General features: G+C 40.0%; 2 protein-coding genes across 6 annotated transcripts in view; one reads left to right on the top strand and one right to left on the bottom strand.

Annotated features, from left to right (window-relative positions):
• PHTF1 (putative homeodomain transcription factor 1) overlaps nt 1–1,085 on the top strand; it is a 156,589-nt gene extending 155,504 nt beyond the window's left edge. For all 3 annotated transcript variants that reach the window (XM_063143489.1, XM_063143481.1, XM_063143497.1), the window contains exon 19: nt 306–1,085. In XM_063143489.1, coding sequence (XP_062999559.1) covers nt 306–326 — 21 coding nt within the window. In that variant the 3' untranslated portion in view covers nt 327–1,085. The remainder of the gene's footprint in view (nt 1–305) is intronic.
• Nucleotides 1,086–2,902: 1,817 nt separating this feature from the next.
• MAGI3 (membrane associated guanylate kinase, WW and PDZ domain containing 3) overlaps nt 2,903–17,802 on the bottom strand; it is a 152,513-nt gene continuing 137,613 nt past the window's right edge. Inside the window, exons 20-22 of one of the 3 annotated variants that reach the window (XM_063143371.1) lie at nt 14,806–14,944; nt 10,076–10,164; nt 8,670–8,736 (exon numbers count right to left, since the gene is read on the bottom strand). In XM_063143371.1, coding sequence (XP_062999441.1) covers nt 10,115–10,164; nt 14,806–14,944 — 189 coding nt within the window. In that variant the 3' untranslated portion in view covers nt 8,670–8,736; nt 10,076–10,114. Of the gene's footprint in view, nt 8,737–10,075; nt 10,165–10,356; nt 10,482–14,805; nt 14,945–17,802 lie in introns of those variants that run through there. The other 2 variants (XM_063143362.1, XM_063143380.1) reach the window with 2 other exon arrangements.

The following is a 17,802-nucleotide window of genomic DNA, read 5'->3' as shown; positions in this document are numbered from 1 at the left end:
TATATACAGGAGCATTTCATATATAATATCCTGCTTGATTAGGTTAGAAACATATTGCTTGGTTACCCTGTTTATAAAAGCACCAATTTCCCACTTTCCGTAAATGCTGAAAAACATAGATGTAATTGTTTTTCTATTCTGTGTGGCCTGTATATAGTAGCTTGGGAAAAGAAGAACCAAAACAACCCCAGGGACTGCTCTGGACATCCTAGGTCTGGCAATGTGTTCTTCTATAGCTTTCACCTAAGGGATTGCTTTTTCTTCTGCAAGTAAAGTCTACTTTCTCAATGTAATTAATTTTTCAGTTGTGGAAAATTAAACCATGATGAAGAAGAGAGAAGCGAAGGCCCATCTCCAGGGCACAAGAATTAGCAGCAGTGCTACACAAGCCTTGCAGGGCAGCTGAAGGTGCTTTCCGAATTGTGCCAGTCCTCACATTAATAGATTTCATCTGTTTTTCATACAGTCTCACAAGACTTCAGAATAAATTAATTTATTCTCAATGAGCCCATGGCTTGAAGAGATGGTTAAATAAACCTTAGTAAATGACCTTTTTAGAATAAAGTGACTTTAATGGGACAAACCTGCAGCTCCCATGGAGTGCAGCAGTGGGAAATTAGGTATGTGTTACGACGTTTCGTTGCATGAGCTGAAAAAGCCTGTATTTTTCTGGTCTGAAAGGTCTTGCTATTAGTCATTTGTAGCTGTAAGAGAAAATGAATGCATGCTATGAAGTCGTTACATAGCACATTCTTTCAATTAGGTGGGTGGGCTAGTTGGCACTTAAGTTCTGATTTTAGAAAGCTGCTTGTTTTTAGCAGAATCACCTTATGTTGCAGCTGACCTACTTTAAATTTTTCACTAGTGCCTCTGCTGAAAATCCATTTCTTGAATAGCACTAGGCTTAGCAGCAGAAGCTTCTATGAGCCTTGCTTACTGATGCTGATTTAGAAGAGAGAGAGAAAATGGAATTTATCTCCACAATATATGAGTATATCGTCTTCAGGCATTTGGCAGTTCAGGCTCCAGTTGCTTAGTAACACGCAAACAGTACCAGAAGGTGGCTTACAAAGGCCTGCTACGCTACAGGAACAAGAATGAATGTGTGTGTGTGTATATATATATATATATATATATATATATATATATATATATATGTCATTCTCCAAATAACTTATGTGAACTCAAACCAATCTGCATGTGCAAAGCAAGCTCTCCATGAGAGAATACAGCAGTGTTTATATGCTACCAGAGAGCGAGCGAGCAGATGTTTTATATCATTTAAAGGCAATTAGAAAGCCAAATTTCTGCTGGGATACACTGCACCACCCATTGCTGGCATTTGGCCCCATGGAGACTGAGGTTGGCTCTGAAGACTTTCCTGCTGTAGGGGTCTGTTGATAAAGTACTTTGCACACAAGTCTTCCCAAGTAGGGTATTTATTTGGACTGTGGGCTACTTCACACATGGATATTTCCTATAGATGTACTCAGTATACGCAAAGATCACGTTACCCCCCCACACACACACACACAGAGAGAGAGAGAGAGAGAGAGAACCACTGCAGCTTCCAAATGTGTATATATGCAGTAAAACCACAACTGGATGGATTTTTTTAACCTGTGATGTAATTTTGTTCCCCCAAGTCCACATAGGGAAAAAGTGTAAAATAGTTCTAAAAGGGCTTGCCAAATGTCACTGTATATTTGGCTATCATTAGCATTGTATGCAAAGGTTTAACAGTTTCTCTTACAGACTGTACTTTTTAATATTTAAACGGAGACACTGCCTCTAAAACATGCTAAGGAACATGCACTTTTTACAAAGCTATTTGTGTATTTGTTTATATACTGTCATACAGTTCCTTCAACTAAATGCTAGTAATGTGGACAAATAAAAAAAAATGAAGACATTGGGATGTTTTATTGTGTTCTTTTCAAATGACCTGTGTATGTTTACAGGTAAATAGAACTGTTTGGAGGGATGGTTTGGATACTTGAAGTAGTCATCTACTAACCACTTCTTGATCTATCCACTTCTTAAACTATCCAAAAGATATTTTCCTTGGTCTATTTATTTATTTATTCATAACATTTCTATACTGCCCAATAGCCGGAGCTCTCTGGGCGGTTCACAAAGTTCTCTGGGGGGTCATTCACCACCAGCTCCAATCCCATCAGCATACACATGGATTTGGGATTTCTAGCCCCAACATATCCCACCTTGTACTAAAGCAGTGAGAAAAGTGAAATTAAATGCTTGCTTGGGCATTATGCCAACATATAGTACATAAATGCATGTAAGGGGTGTAGGGCTGCACATGCTAGTTATGCCACCAACACCTTTCCAAAATGGGAGAATGGACATTAAAATGGCAAGTGCAGTTCAATGTAAGCTGGTGGTCACTGATGCAATTTAGCATGGCTCGTACGTCCTTATGTCCCCACAATGTGCCGACAGGTTCAAGCGAAAGCTTAACCTAAGTAGGACCCACCCTATAATTGGTAACCTTGCGTTATCAACATTCTAAATTGCTGTGTATGTGTATACCCATGTTCAAGCAAACATAAGTGAAAGCTCCTCTTCAGATCTCCCTATTCAACACAAGGTGGTCAGATACTGAGGGGAAGCACACAAGCCTTATATGGATTGATACACCCTATGATCAAATGAGGCTTAAATCCTAAGATATTCCTTTGTGAGCAGCAGCATGAAAACTGCCATAGAACCTATCTATTTAGTACTTTGTGAATTCTTGCACATTTGTAGAACTGTTCCAGCAATTACCTTCCTTCTGTTCATAATACTTTAAATCCAACGCAGTGTTCTAAATGTATAGAACGCCCAAAGGAGCTGTCTTTATAAAGGTATTTAAAGTACAGTAACCCAGAGGCCATGAACTAAAGTATCTTTTTAATGTATCTATATAAAAAATAATGAGCGATTTACAGGTCTTTCTAGTCAGAACCTCAGAAGTATATATAAAGGTGTGCTGTACAATATATAAACATTTACATCCAGTACAACCATAGGTTTCTCAACATTCCAAGGCCACATTGCTAAGTCATTTTATGCAGTTAAGTACAGGTACGAAGTCTCTGGACAGGAGGGCTCACGTCAAACAAAGGACAACAAATTAGGTCACACCATTAAATGGTTGAACAGCATCTGGACAATTGGTTACTTGTTGAAGAGTGGGGGGGAAAAAACCATTTCAGTTTTACTTAGTCATCTTGATATTTCTGCAGTTATTATTCAACACTATTCTGTGACAGAGTATAGAGAATCTTACTGAAAGGATGTTTCATGACGTTTGTCAAAGTATTAATCTACATAGGCTAAATCAAATATTAAATATTTTCACAGTAATGTTCTACAATATTTGCACATACTTCCTACAGCAACTTGAGTTCTTATATGAGGAGAGAGAGGGAGCGCAAATGATACACTTCAATAAACTATTTTCAGATAATAGAGTTTAACCAGAGATGTTTTTTTAAAAAAAACATGATACCATGTGCTGAGAACTGATCTGTTTTGTCTCAGTAGCTTCACTCCAAAGTCATACTTAGGAAAACAAAGTCCAAGGAATATGGAGATTTTTAACTTCCTGTTCTGAACAGCAATTTCTTTGAGCCACATTACAAAGTGTTTTCAAACCTCAGGGGAATTAACAAGCAACAGCTGATACTGCAAGGATGGAAGAATGCCATTTAAAAAGAGTAACAAGCTGTGCTGCATATGCACAAGCCCATGCAAATGTGTGAGGGGCTTGAAGTTCAAAGTTAATATCAATACATTTTGCACAAGTTTTTAAAAAGGCAAACAAATGCTCCAACATGGTTTAAGTGAGCATCATTTCACTAGAAGATAATCCTGGCTGCTATGTAAGCAGTAGCTCTTAATAGAACTAATAGACAACCTTACATTCTCTAACCTCCCACTTTCCCATAACATCTGCAGGCCAGCAGGCACACTTCTGATGCTGTGTGTGCAGGTGCTCTAAGCCATTCTGCTGTTGCTTCCCAAGTGTTCTTTCTGCTATTTACTGTCCTTGTGATGGTCAGCCTGGGAGAAGGGGGAAGGAAAGGGCCAATCAGCAACAGCCCTCTCTAGGGAACCTACTTTTTCTTTTTTTAAACAGGTGACTGGCATGCTGGCAAGCCAGATGTCGCTTTTGTCAATTGCTTGTGATCAAATTAGGCTAGCAGGATCAGCACAGGAGGAACAGCAACTGTTTGACAAAATCAGCACCAAGCTACCATGATAACAAAAGGTACACATTTTTAGAGAGAGTTCCTGAGTTCAATCCTGAATTCATGCCCAAGGCAGGCAGGCAGGCAGGCTTATAGGAGTTTCATTCCCCTGCAATCACTGCCTACTTCAAGAATTCTCAGGACTGCCAGTGTCCTGGACATCTGCACCAATCTATTCACCAATGCATTCAAAGCTTTCACGTCCAGTAGGAAAACCATGTATGTCACCAATCTGGACTTGAATGTACAGCAATGATCTCTAATTTCTGGCCTGTAGTTGTTATCCACCAGTGCCAACTTTAGTGGCTCTCCATAATAGGTCTGGGAAGTTTCATGAAAAACACAAAAATGAACAGAGAAAATATAATTATGAGTAGATAGGTGAGATCTGCACAGACAATCATTTCAGAAAAGCAATAGGAATGACTTCCTACTTTTTGTTACTGGCTCAGGCAAGTGGCACAATAAAAGTAATTGCATAACGGCACATGCAAAGCTAGTTCCATACAAGTCAAAAAAGCAGTAAAACGGAGTACCTGATTGGAAGCTTTTGGTCTGTAGTGAAACTGATTAAAGGAAGAAAGAGTCCCTAATATTTCAGAGAGTGGGCAGGCTCATCATGAGAACAATTTATTTTTTGAAATGTTGGGATGTTGAAGGAGTTGCCTGACACATTTTTTTTTCTTTTTAAAGGGCTACATATTAAATAATTCACGGGTGTCAAAACTCCGGCCCACTTAGCATTCCAACCTGTATCTCTGGGTTCCCCTGACTGCCAATCATTTGGTCATTTCCCAGCTGTTACACTCTCCTAAGGCATAGTCACAGTCACTGCCCCTGCCCCGCTTGCCTTTTATCCCACCCAGCTTCAGTTTGGGCTGAAAGACGTTTGACAATAATGGTTAGGAACATATCCTTCACTATTACTGAGGGGAGGGGTGAAGAGTGTTGGCAGCAGCATAGTTCTTAGAGGCAATATCAACAATGGTACCCTCAATACATGCATTTCTATTGTCACAGTGCTGGTTATGCTACTGGGAATTAGTTTTGTCTTTTCTCAAAACCTGAAGAAAACAAATCTTGCAAAACCAAACAACCAGACATTTTGGTAAGCTGAACAAAAAATGAATGTACAGATCACAGGCAAAGTTCTATTATAACAGCTGCATTTGAGAAATTGTTGCCTGTACACACAAAAGGACGAAACAGGCAATAAAGGGCTGGAAGGAAAAAACAAAGAGTGAAGGAAAGAAAATAACATTGAGATGAAGCAGGAATAAAAGATAAGTAAACTGACCAGGTTGGATCCAGGATCTGACTTCCTCAAGGGGAAAGAGTCTTCAAGTAGAAGGTCCCTCCTCTGGATTTTTTTAGGATACCCCCTCCTCTGGTACTATAGTGCACCCCTTAAGACAGTAAGGTTCTCCTTACTCTCTGACCTGGTTCACACAACATGACAGCTCACTGAGGCTTAATTTACCCTGGGGGCTGTTGTACTGTGCCAGGCAGCCATGGGCGTAATTTTGGCATGGCGTCTGCAGGCAGCATGCTTGCTGTGGCTTGTCATATCATGTGAACCCAGGTCGCAGAAGTTGTTTGAAAGTTAGACAACCCTCAAACAACCCCTGCTGGCTGGGTTTGCATGACACAAGAAACCACAGCAAGCCAGAAACTTGCAGCCCCTGTGGGTAAATTAAGCATGGTAAGCTTTTGTGGTGAGCAAATAGGCGCTCTGTGTAGGCTTTTCAGGGGGCTGGAGAGGGGGTGGGGAAGTCCACTTTCACTGGCACAACTGATCTAGTGTAAATCCGGATCCAAGTCATAGAAAAGAACGGAAAGGGGAAGCCTGAAAAAAAAATGATGCCTGGGAACAAGACTAGAAATATAGAAGAAAGAAATCATAACCTACCCACTAATTTCCTGGAATTTAGTTACCTATAGGGAAAGTTCACTGACAAGATTTGAAAAGCTTTTATTCAGCGTAATGTAAGGGTCCAGAAAATATTTCTTCTTTTGTTTTGCTATTTTGCAGTAACTGGGGAACACTGGTCATCCAAGCTCATTCAAAGGAAACCAGATCCACTGCTAACGTTATTTTAAATCCAAAGGATTTCATTTCTTACAGCACGGCATCTCCCCATCCTCACCCCAATTACCTACATGTATGAGGTGCAAATGTGCTCCAATGTTAACATTTCTCACTATTATTATTTACACACATGCAGAAGCAAAAGAGAAGTTTCATGGATGCCATTTAAAATTGGAAATTTTATGTACAAAGATGGGAAGCAAAATATAACAGGTTTCTATTAATAGGCACAAGCAAGGACAATTTTTAAGAAGTTGACTTTGGTGGATTGGTTCTGGTTTACTCTGCTTGCTGAGATTTAAGATCTTCAATTTTCAGGCAAGGCAGGAAATTTTCAAGTGTTTAGCCAGCATTAAGCAAAAACAACAACCAAACAACAGATGGGAGATTCTGACAAACAGCATGACAGAAAGCTTGGAAACATATGCACTCTCTGCATGTTTAATTTCTAATGTTAAAGTGTTCTTAAAAAAAAGATCAGGAAATAATTTTATAGCAACCCTGAAATCACTTGTTTCCATGCAGTTTCACTGAAATTGATAGAATGCATTGTTGTGATTTCAAAAGTTCTCAGCTTTCGGATTTCAGTTTGTATCATGTGTTCAAGATGGCATCAACTCAAACAAAATTATTATAGAGCAAAATGACAATCTACCACACATTATAAATAAAGGGTACTGGTCCTGTTTGAAGTTATTTTGCTGGTATTGACATGTTTGGGGACGAGAAGAAGAGCTTTGTGAAGAAGGCCTTTGGGTGACTTTGCCCCCTGGCTCCACTGAGCCAACAGAACCAAGCCCACCCAACTTCTTGCTTGAGCAGTGAGAACTCAGAAGTATTCCCTATGTAAACATGCAGCATGCCTGAATAAACACTCATTTTTAAACAAAATCCTTTTCTGTGGCAGTGGAAAATGCAGGAGGAGATTCAACAGGATACAGTAGATAACTTGGCACGAGAACAAGTATTGAGTCATGATTACACTAATAATAGGCATTAAATAATTTTGTTCATTAACCCACAATACTATCAGAAAGCCTTAGCAGTGCAACATCAGGAGCAGCAGGACACCACCTTCAAAGGGAACAAAAGGACAGCAGCTTTTGAAGACAGTTTCTCATATGCAATCCAAAAGGTCCTTCATGCAGCCTAGTAATGATCAAATCAAATGTACTTTCCATTCTGTCAATCACAGTGTCTGGGAAAAAATGAGAGTTTTGTGAAAAGAAAAACTGTTTAAATGACCACATTAGAAACCTGATTAAAATATGTTCTAAAAAACATTTGTCAGTCAAACCCGTTTGTCAGTCGAACCCGTTGCTTTTGTGACTCTACTTGCACTTGGCACCTTCCAAGGTCCAGGAGTTATAGTTTTCTTCTCTGGAGATCGGCTCTCAGATTTGAAAATCCCATCCTCTTTGGTTTTATCAGCTGCCTCCAAGTCATTGTCTCTGAATTTGTTCAGAGCAGGCTCTTCTGCTTCGAGTGTAATGTTTTTATCTCCAGAAAGTAGTGAATCATCAGGAAGACCTGCCAGTTTGATTTGATTAGCGCTTTTCATTTTCTCATCTTCCAATGCTTTCTTTCCAAGTTGATTAGTCTTAGAAAATGGAGGAGATTGCTCCCCTGACTTGGTATGTGTTGTCTTTGAAGGGCGTTTCTCATCCTTCCCAAACGTGTTTTGCTTTGTGGCTTCCTTCATGGCTCCTAATTTCACTTTTTCACCTTTTAGCAGCACAGTAGTGTTTTTATCAGCAGCAGGTGTTCTACTTTGAAATTCTGTTAACCCTTGTTCTGTGTTCAGTTTGCTTCTCTCTCTCTTTGGATATTTCTGGGGACTGGCAGATCTACCTCTCTTTTCCCTGGCAGGGACTTTTCCAGTACTTGCATTCTCAGAGGTTCCCAGGTGCTTACTTTCATGTCTTCTGGGACTTTGTGGTTGGTCTAAGCAATCTCTGTGTGTGTCTTTAGGTTCACCCTTTCTAGGGCTGTTGCATGGTGCTTTATTATGGCCTTTGGAAGTACTATTGCTCGGCTTTTGGGGACTAGCTGATCTGCCTCTGCTGGTTGCATTGCCCACTGCTAACTGTGCAGTACTCTGCACCACCTGATTACTTGGACTGAAGGGATGGTCCCCTTCATTCACATTCCTTTGCGTACAAGTTGCATTCTTTATTTCCAAGTGGTTTTCCATTAAAGTGCTTTTCTTTTCAGGCACAGTGTTCTTCAGTTCTTCCAGTTTCTCAGACATCTGAACTTTCATTAAAGCTTCTTCTGATCCTGGCAAATGAGATGCTTCAGATGTGGAAGCAGAATGTGAGGATGAGGGAAGTGGTGTCTGTTCACCATGTGTTACACTTGAGGATGTTGGATTAAAACTATCCAGATCACCTATGTCAAAAGAAGAAATGATATGCAGCTGAGCAATAAGGATGAATTAACATCTAAAGTCCTTCCAGTTATAATGCTAAGCTATGTAGAAACACAACAACATTCATACTAGAGGAAACCAAGTTAAGTTTCTATATGGCACGACAAAAATGGAGGTTTACAGACTTTAAGCCATGCATTCTTTTACTAATTACTGTTTCTAATTAATTCAGCATAACCCCATGTGCATACCATTCCCTCTCTTTTGCAAACCTGATCTCTGTGTGCACGCAACTCCCCATCAACATGAATTTTTTGAAACTATATTAATCTAAATTGTTTTCCAGTCAATCCCAACCCCATCCTTTCTACATGGTGATTAAAAGAATGGAAGTTTTCTTCCCCTTGCAACTGGTAATCTTATTCTCATCACATCTCTTGGACCTATGTTGCCTTACCTACCCATCAATCCTGTTTCTAGCTCTCAAAACCCCAGCCATACACAGCCAATCAAGTCCCAAAGGTTTGCACTAGGCCACAAATTTCTAATTGAAGTGGGCAGCTGGGCTAAGCAAAGGGCGGCTGCCAAAAGTTCAACAGTTTTATCCACTATCCTCTCTTATAGTGTTGTTAAGGGAAGGAAGAAATGGGGCATGGCAGACATCCTCTCATTTACATTTTAGAGTTTCATCCAATGCCTGTAGGAAAAATTGTGTATGAAGTTTGCAAATGGGCTGAGTAAACAAAAAGGAGACAAAGCCTAAAAATGGTGCTGAGATATGTAAAGAATTTTAATCAAAGATATGAAGTGCCTAATGCATTTCTTCCTTAAAAACCCCAACACAATCAACTGGAATATTTCAATAAGGCATCACATCTCTAATTTAGATTAGGGGCAAAGAATGTAATTAATTTATATTCTTTGCCTCTGAGGAAGGCATTTTGTATCTTTTATCAAAGTTCTCTACATACCTCACTACCATTTCAGGCATTACCAGCTTTTCCTGTATTTTGGTGATGCCCTCTCATGTTTTAAAGGAGAGAGGATAGCCACAATTGCAAGATTTCCTTCTGAGAGGCATTATGCGACCACAGTTGGGACCAGTGATATAAATTACTGATTTAGAGGATGTGTTAGAATGACAACATGGTCTTTGCTGGCACAGGGAAGGGTTTGTGGGATTTGTGGTCCTTGGCTGGTGGAGATGGGGAATTCAGGGCTCCTAAAATTGATTCTTCTGCATCAGTCCTAGGCTACACTTAGCGCAATTCATGTCAAAAGGAACTGAAAACAAGGGAGAGTGAAATCTATTATTTAAAGCAAATAAAAAGAGGTCAATCACAAGACATGCAGATTTACCAAGTCTTTAAGGAAAGACCAAGAAAAGCACTGAAAGCTTTAATGCTGCTCAGGTTTCACGTAGGAGCACAAACTGGAAGGAGCCAAACCTGAGGGAGGAAGAGAAAAAGCCCAGGACTATATACCAAAATTACAGCACACAGCAAAAGATATCATCAGAAATGTATGATTCACAAGCAAAGTGCAAGAGAGCTGGCAGCGAAAGCAGAGGGAAGCCCACTCTTCTCTTTGATGCCTTAGCAGAGATCTGCGTAACGGGAGAGGCAAGGGGCGTGGAGCCTCTCAGTAGACAACTACTGTTTCCAAGCGCAGCACCCTACTGGAAGCTTCAGGGATATGTTAGATTGACTGTAGGGCGGTTCTTGTTCTTTTCCACATATTTAAAAGGAGGAATTAATTGGTTGCTCTAATAAAATAGATATAAAACAGAGAAGAGAGAGAGAAAGAGAGGGTGAGAGATTCTGCGGCCTTTTTATCCAGTGCACGAGGCCATGAGAAAACACAGTGGAACTTTCTAGTTGTATGAGCTCTTCAAAATGGAGAAAAGGGAGCTGGTGCTAGATACAGTGGTGCATAGATGCTTTTACATTTGGAAGCGTACAAGGTCCTTTTTGTCTAACTACGGAATCCTGTGTCAGGGAGCTAAAAGCAATTCATCTAGCCATTCCATTTTTACCTCCGAAGTGCTCTGGCACAAAAATATTTCCCTCCCTTAAGATAAAAGCCACACAAGGCATCCCTTTTTATTTAATCCTCTTGTTTTGCTGAATTTACAACTTCCAAGTTATTGATTTCCCTACCTTTAAAACTAGGGAGAGCAATCCAATGGCCCATAGACAGCATCGAGGGGAGGGGGGACATAGGATGGTTTGGATTCCTAGATCCAAGATCAGAGGCAGTGCTCCAACCACAGACCCCTCCCTGTCACAGCCAGCTGCCTCTCCGAGGTAGCAAACATGATGTCAGAGAGGGGGGTAGAGGGGTTGTTTCTGTGGGTGGGGAGGGGAGGGGAAAGGTTACGCTGCGCTCCCAGGCTCTCCAGCCTCCTTCCTTCCCCCACTGCAGCACTCCAGCTAGACGGCTAAAAAATCCCAACTAGCTAACACAGAATCATAGAATCACAGAATAGTAGAGTTGTAAGGGGCCTAAAAGGCCATCGAGTCCAACCCCCTGCTCAATGCAGAGTGGGAGGCCTGGCAGAGGTGATGATTGCCTCCACCTGCCTCCTACTCTGCATTGGATACTCATAAGCCTCAGAGTTCAGAGGATTATGAGCATCAGGGGTGCCCTAAAACACCTTGGGTTCAAGTTACTAGAAGGATCACTTCCTCCCACCTGTACTTTAAAATCAGCTTCTGAGGCCTTTCTCCAGGTGCCGCTGCCATGGATTTAACTACTGGGGAGAGCACATCCCGGTTTTCAGTGGTGGCACCCCGGTTCTGGAATGCTTGCCTGGCAACTCTATTATGGTCTTTTGGGCCTCAGGTAAGATCTATTTGGTTTCCCAGGTGCTTGTATTTTAGAATCTCTAAACTTTGGGGGTAAAATTTGGTGCTGTCTTGAGTTCTGTTATATTGATGTTATCTTCTGTGCTAGATTTATGCTACATTAATTTCTATGGTTTTATTTTTGTAATGAACTGTTTGATCTTTCCCTGTAAGCTGCCCAGATAACTATTGTCATGGAGTGACACACAAATTTGTAAGTAAGTAAATCAGGGGTGAGGAACTATTTTGGTCTGGGAGCTGAATTGCCCTGAGGACAAATGAGGTGGGCCAGATGACATCAGGGGGTAGAGCCACACCACAAAGCCCCTCCCCTGACATCCCCCCTCCCCCCCACATACACTTTGCCTTTCTCCGTGCCCCTCTCTGTAGTAAGGGCAATAAATATTTAAACATAGACTATATAGAATTTTCTTGAGTCTGAACTTTCTAGTTCACCAAATGTTTTGGCTCTCTCCCAGACATCAGTATATGAGGCCACATTGTACTGATAGCATCAACAGCAACAGACACATGCATACACACACAGCACATTTGAAAGAATGAATTATTCTGTTGTCAGAGGACACACTACTGCAAAAACAAAAACATGCCATCTGTGAAATTTTATTTTCAATCTTCCTTGAACTCAAACTCAAACCATCCTGTCTTGTGCAAGCTAAATCAGGATTCTTATAGGCACTTCTGCCTGCCAATTAGTTCCTCAACTTGCATTTTGCTGAACTGTTTGCAAAAAATCACTGAGTCACTATTAGAATAACCCATAATTGCATCATCAAATCTTCAATCCTTTGAAAAGTATATGCTAGTATTTTTTATTTAGCAAAGAAACATTTGGAACAATTGTTTGAAACAAAAGGATGGAACAAATTATTAAAACATACAAGAATGGGCTGTTTTTATTTGTAATTGGTATAGAAAAGGTGACCCAGTATCATGTGAGCAAAAAATGTTATAATTTTATGAAGAGATTCTATGACTGTACACATATAAAATAATTACACTGGGATGGATCATCTATGTATTTTTTCCAGGACAATCTTGGATGACCAGGATTCAATAGGTATATAGGATCCTAGTCTTCAACATTTTCTGGAACAGTTACATAGTCTAATAAAACATGTTTATATTTACATGCTCATCGGATTGCTTCTGGAGGTCACCATGTGAATGGGAAACACTATATAGAAAAGCTGAAAGAATTTTAAACGTATGAGGAACTTTGTGTCAACCACACAGAAGATGGGTTAAAACACACTATAGGGCATTTCATACTTGCTTCTTTTTCTTTCTTTTTTGTTACATATAATTTGCCTTACTGACAAGGCAAATGAATGCACTCAAACTACAGATGTATGCCAGGATTATGATGAGAAGATGGAGATCAGAGGTGAGGAAACTGCAGCCCTCCACATGTTGTTGGACTACATCTCCCATCTCTCCCAACTAAAGGCTGATGTGATCTAGAGTCCAACGTCTATTGGGCCACAAGGTCTCCATCTCAAAGTAGATCACGGAAAGCAAAATATTCCATAAGGGTTTCATAACGGCTTCTGGAGTTAAATGGGAAGTTGGACTTACCATAAAACTCAGTAAGATGAAACATAGTAAGATAGGAGAAAATGTTAACTGCTTCTCTCTTTCAGAAGGCAAGGTCAGCCTATTTGATGCCCTTTCCAAGATTAAGATCCTGCTCCAATTCAGGATTTAACTTCCATTTGGATAAAAACTAACATGAATTAACCCAGATATGGTAGCTTCTACTTCTACACTCTCAAGCAAAGGGAGAAACATAATTTTAAAAAATAAGCTGAAGAAAGACTAGTGAGGCATATTATTCAGGACATGCCTAGGAATTAAACAATGTAAGAGACACAGACTGGGATCTGATAAATTGTGGATATCCATTGGTTTTAAGACCAGGAGATGGATGTGACATCTCTTCCCAATGAAATGGGAAGGACCATCAAGGGCAGATACATCTTTCATTTCTCTTTCAGTATTAGAAAGGAATTGCAAGAGCACAGACATCATTGGGGTGGAAGTCAGTTGCTATCCCTCCACTTTTCTTTTCTTTTCTTTTTACATAAACTGCTTGAGTATTTGCTACCTAAGGAAGCTTCAGCCAAGGTAAGATATCAGTATTGTAAAGTCTTACATAAACAGACCCTCAGGCCTCTGTGGATGCTCTGCATGAGTATTCTAAGAGTTAGTGGTAGAAGTGCCCCCTCCTCCCTCCTAATCAAACATGGAGTGATATTTCCCTGGAAAATCATACACATGTTCAACTGCATACATCTGGCTAATTTCTTGACTTGTGGCATTTGTCTAAAGGACATACACTTAGCTTCCAAAGGACCTACATCCATACATCGTTTTTCTTAGGGTGAATCAGTGACGGGCTCAAATCCATTAAGTAGCCGCTCCATCCTTGTAGAAACTTATGTTTGGAGCAATACAACTCAAGACCCTTTTTTCTGAAGTCACTACTAAAAAGAAACTATTTGGCATGAGTTTCTTGAAAGGACCGGAACAAATGGTTCCACTGGCTTGGGGCAGTGGAGATTCAACAGTCATCCACAATGAACTTGTGAGATTGATCTTTTACCATTCCGTTCTAATGCGGATACTACCAAACCTGGCAGCTTATGTACTTGGACATGAACTAGCTCTGACTGGAGGAATTAATGCCTCTACATGATCCAAGGTGATTGTTTTTTTTATGTCTCTCTTTGCGCTCTGCGCCCACAAAATGACCTGAAAATTCTTTCACAGGTGATGCAGACAGAAGATTTTAGGGTAAGCTGCACCACTGTTTCTCTTGTGGGCTGGAGGGGGGTTAGAATTTCTGCAAATACCTCTGCTAGCTTGGGCCCTATAGATGTACTTCATTTCCTCTAAATAATACAGGGAGGCATGGGAAAAGAATAGTGAAGATGCAGGACAGAAGGAGGAAATGGGCAAAACTCTTTCTAGGCTGATTTTAACAAAATGTACCAAAGCTATACTGAAACTCTACTCTCATATCTGAAGGCAGAGTTGAAAGTAGACAGAGAATCAACGTTTACTGGACCTGTCTCCAGAGAAGAAGATAGAGATAACTTTCTTCTTATTGCTGTCTTAACACTGAAGAACATCATCTTTCTTGGGATACAGTACTAGTCAATATAAATATCATCTTATCTACCAACTCTGTAAAACCAGCCAGGAGTCCCCACCTCTTACCATGATCTGGTATTAAGCCAGTTCCTGGTCGCAAAAGGAGTAGAACTTTATTCCCTCCAGACTGAATCAATTCAATGGCTCGTGTATGGGTGATTCCTTGGGTTGGTTCCCCATTAATTTCAACAATCTGGTCACCAACCTGAGGGAGAAAAGCATGCACGTTAAATTACAAAGAGCATTTCAAATGCCACCTTTTATGTGGAACCTATTTATTTTAAAATGTATATCCTCTATATTTAATTCAAGCCAGCTAACAACATTCATATCAAAATAAACATTTGCAGGACCCACAGCACGATTTACCTCTTAATAGGACCTTGATTGCCAACTGGTACTCCTGAAGTTCATCCATCCAATGGACATTTCGAGAAAGCTTTACACTCTATGGGCTATCACCTACATGAAGGGTGATGCTCAAAGCCAGCTACGGAACTGGTTTTGGGGATTAGGGTGGCACTGAGCTTGTTCAACCTAAGGATCGTGGTGTATATTGCAGTTTAGTTAATTGACCAGCAGGTGATGCTGTTCATACAGTGTAGATGGGGAGAGAATGTGCATGCATGTTTTAGGTTATACAATTTCTTCCAAGAGTACATTTCACACAGTCTAAAGTTGGGGCCCAATACTCCAGGGAATAATGAGGAGGAGGGAAAAGATTTCATTTAAGGTGGGATAATAGTACTTCAATCTATTTATCTGGAGCAGTTTCTGGTTTGAAGACTGGGAACAGCTCACAGGGCTGTACAAAACTCTTATCTATTTACTGTGTGGTTGAAAAGCCATTTTGAAGTCGAAACAGAGTTCATTTTAGGGAACACATTCATTTAGACAGGAATATTCTACATTGGTAGGAAATAGTATAGGACAGCTCTTGTGGCTCAGACTTGTAATTGGCTTCAGGTTATATCAGCTTAAGTGCCTTTTGTCCATTCATTACAGATGAATTCATCACTCTAGCAGACTTCTGCAATAAAACTGTAGAACTAATGCTCTAACAGTCCTGTATACCACAAATAGCACAGATGCACACAGGTTCCCATAAACAAAATGTGATGCTGCCAAGATGAACATGCTTACAGGTATAATTTTGCAGTTCACAAACTGATTACAGAATGAAAACTGGCATACTGCAGTAATAAAAATTTACACAGTTAATACTATGTATTGCAGATCACGCTGTCTAGAATATTCTTGAGAAAACACCTGGTCAAAATCTAGAAAACCAGGGAGAAGACATTGCATGTAGCACTGTTTTTCTTGTGGGAACCAGATGACCAGTAAGGTTGCTCTGAACAGGTGGTAGTTACAAAAAATGGGAAGATTTTTTTTAGATATATCTCAAATGTACAGGAGTGAGTGTGGACTAATGAATAGTGTGTTGGTGTTTAAGCTGAGATCTAAGCCAGTTCAACCATGATATTTATTCCCAGCCATCTATAAAACAGTGATAGTATTTACTTACTTTGCAAGGAGCTTGAATGAATTAAAAATTAAAATGTTTTGTACATTACAAATTAATTAAATGAGTGTTGCTTCTTGTGGTTACTTTTTAGAAGTAATGCACATACATTGTTAAACATGTGTGAAGTTAATATATATAATGACATACACTCATTAATATTAAGAAAAACGTTATGTCTGGGGCCAAGACTGAGACTCTTAAAAAAGGTGTACACTTCTGCATTCTAAAAATCTAGAAAATTTTCCTCAGTAGCATTGCCAAAGCCATCATAATAATAGCAGCCTAAAAGCCTCAGTCATACCATCAGGGGCTTATTCCAATGATGTCTAGTCCATGAAAACTTAAGCCTCAATATGTCTGTAAGGTCTTTCATGTGTCATAAGCTCTTTTGTTGTTTTTGTTGCCACAGAATGACAGCTTTCCTTCTGATATTTGAGCGGCTAATTTTCCAACCGAGCAGGTCAGGCAATCAATTTATGTGATATGCTTAGATTTAGCATCTCTGAGAACAGCTACATGGATTTTTTTTCAAGGAACAACATACAAAGTGGATGGATAAATGAAGACCTAACCCCATAAAAATGTCCGGAAGAGGTTTCCCAAAGAGCAGTTTGAAAAATACTCTGAAACCAAATTGCTACTCCTCTGTTCTATGGCACAGTAGAGGTGCAAAGGAAAAACTGAAAAGCACAGTCTAAATGTTTCCAACTGATGACCTTAAAACCTTGAAACACAGACTCCTGGGAACCATACATGTTTTATTCTATTTCTTTCTTCTTTAGAAAGTCCTACTTCCTTAGCTGGGAAAGTTTCAGTTATACTGTAAACTTAAGAGCTACGGTCCTAATCCTTAAAAGAGTTAAAAGAAAATAGCAGTGCTGCAAGACTCAATGCTGCTTCACATGCTATTGTATTTTGCAGGTTTCAGGCCTGAATGCTACATGAACCCCAGATAATGACAGTCCCATAGGGACTGAGAGCAAATCACAGCTCTGTGAGGCATGTGCACAAGGAGTGGTCTGCACTGCCACTGGCAGGTTTGAGATCAAGTACTTAGGACTGAGATCAAGTAATAATACAACATGCTATTGAGAAGCTGTTCTAGAGGTAAATAAGAGGGTTTATGAACTTAACTAGAAAGACCTGATAGCACAGGAATTGTTCTTTGAAGCATATGAAGATGCTGCCATAGGAAAGACTCAACATAAGAGCAGAAAGACCAAGCAGCTGGAGACTTTGACAGATGTTTTATGCCCAGAGACTATGCACAAATATGAAAATATGTGTACTAAAATATATGCAGTACAATACACTTTTAATGCCTTGATTGCATGGATTGGGTACAAGTGCTCTGGATTGAATTTTCATGCTACCCTTCTTCCTGGTCAATGTCTCACCGCTCCTCCTGCATCAGATTATGTTTCTATTTTTTAAATAGTGAATGTGTGCCACTGAGCCTTGCATTTGTTCAGAAATATTAAGACACCTACTTTTCAACTTCTAATTTCTTTTAGTGTAAACTGTATCTGTTACTT

The sequence above is a fragment of the Elgaria multicarinata genome, chromosome 1 (genome assembly GCF_023053635.1).
Source record: "Elgaria multicarinata webbii isolate HBS135686 ecotype San Diego chromosome 1, rElgMul1.1.pri, whole genome shotgun sequence".
Taxonomy (NCBI): Eukaryota; Metazoa; Chordata; class Lepidosauria; order Squamata; family Anguidae; genus Elgaria; species Elgaria multicarinata.
Note: the sequence above shows the minus strand (reverse complement) of the source record. Positions and strands in the feature narration are given on the sequence as shown.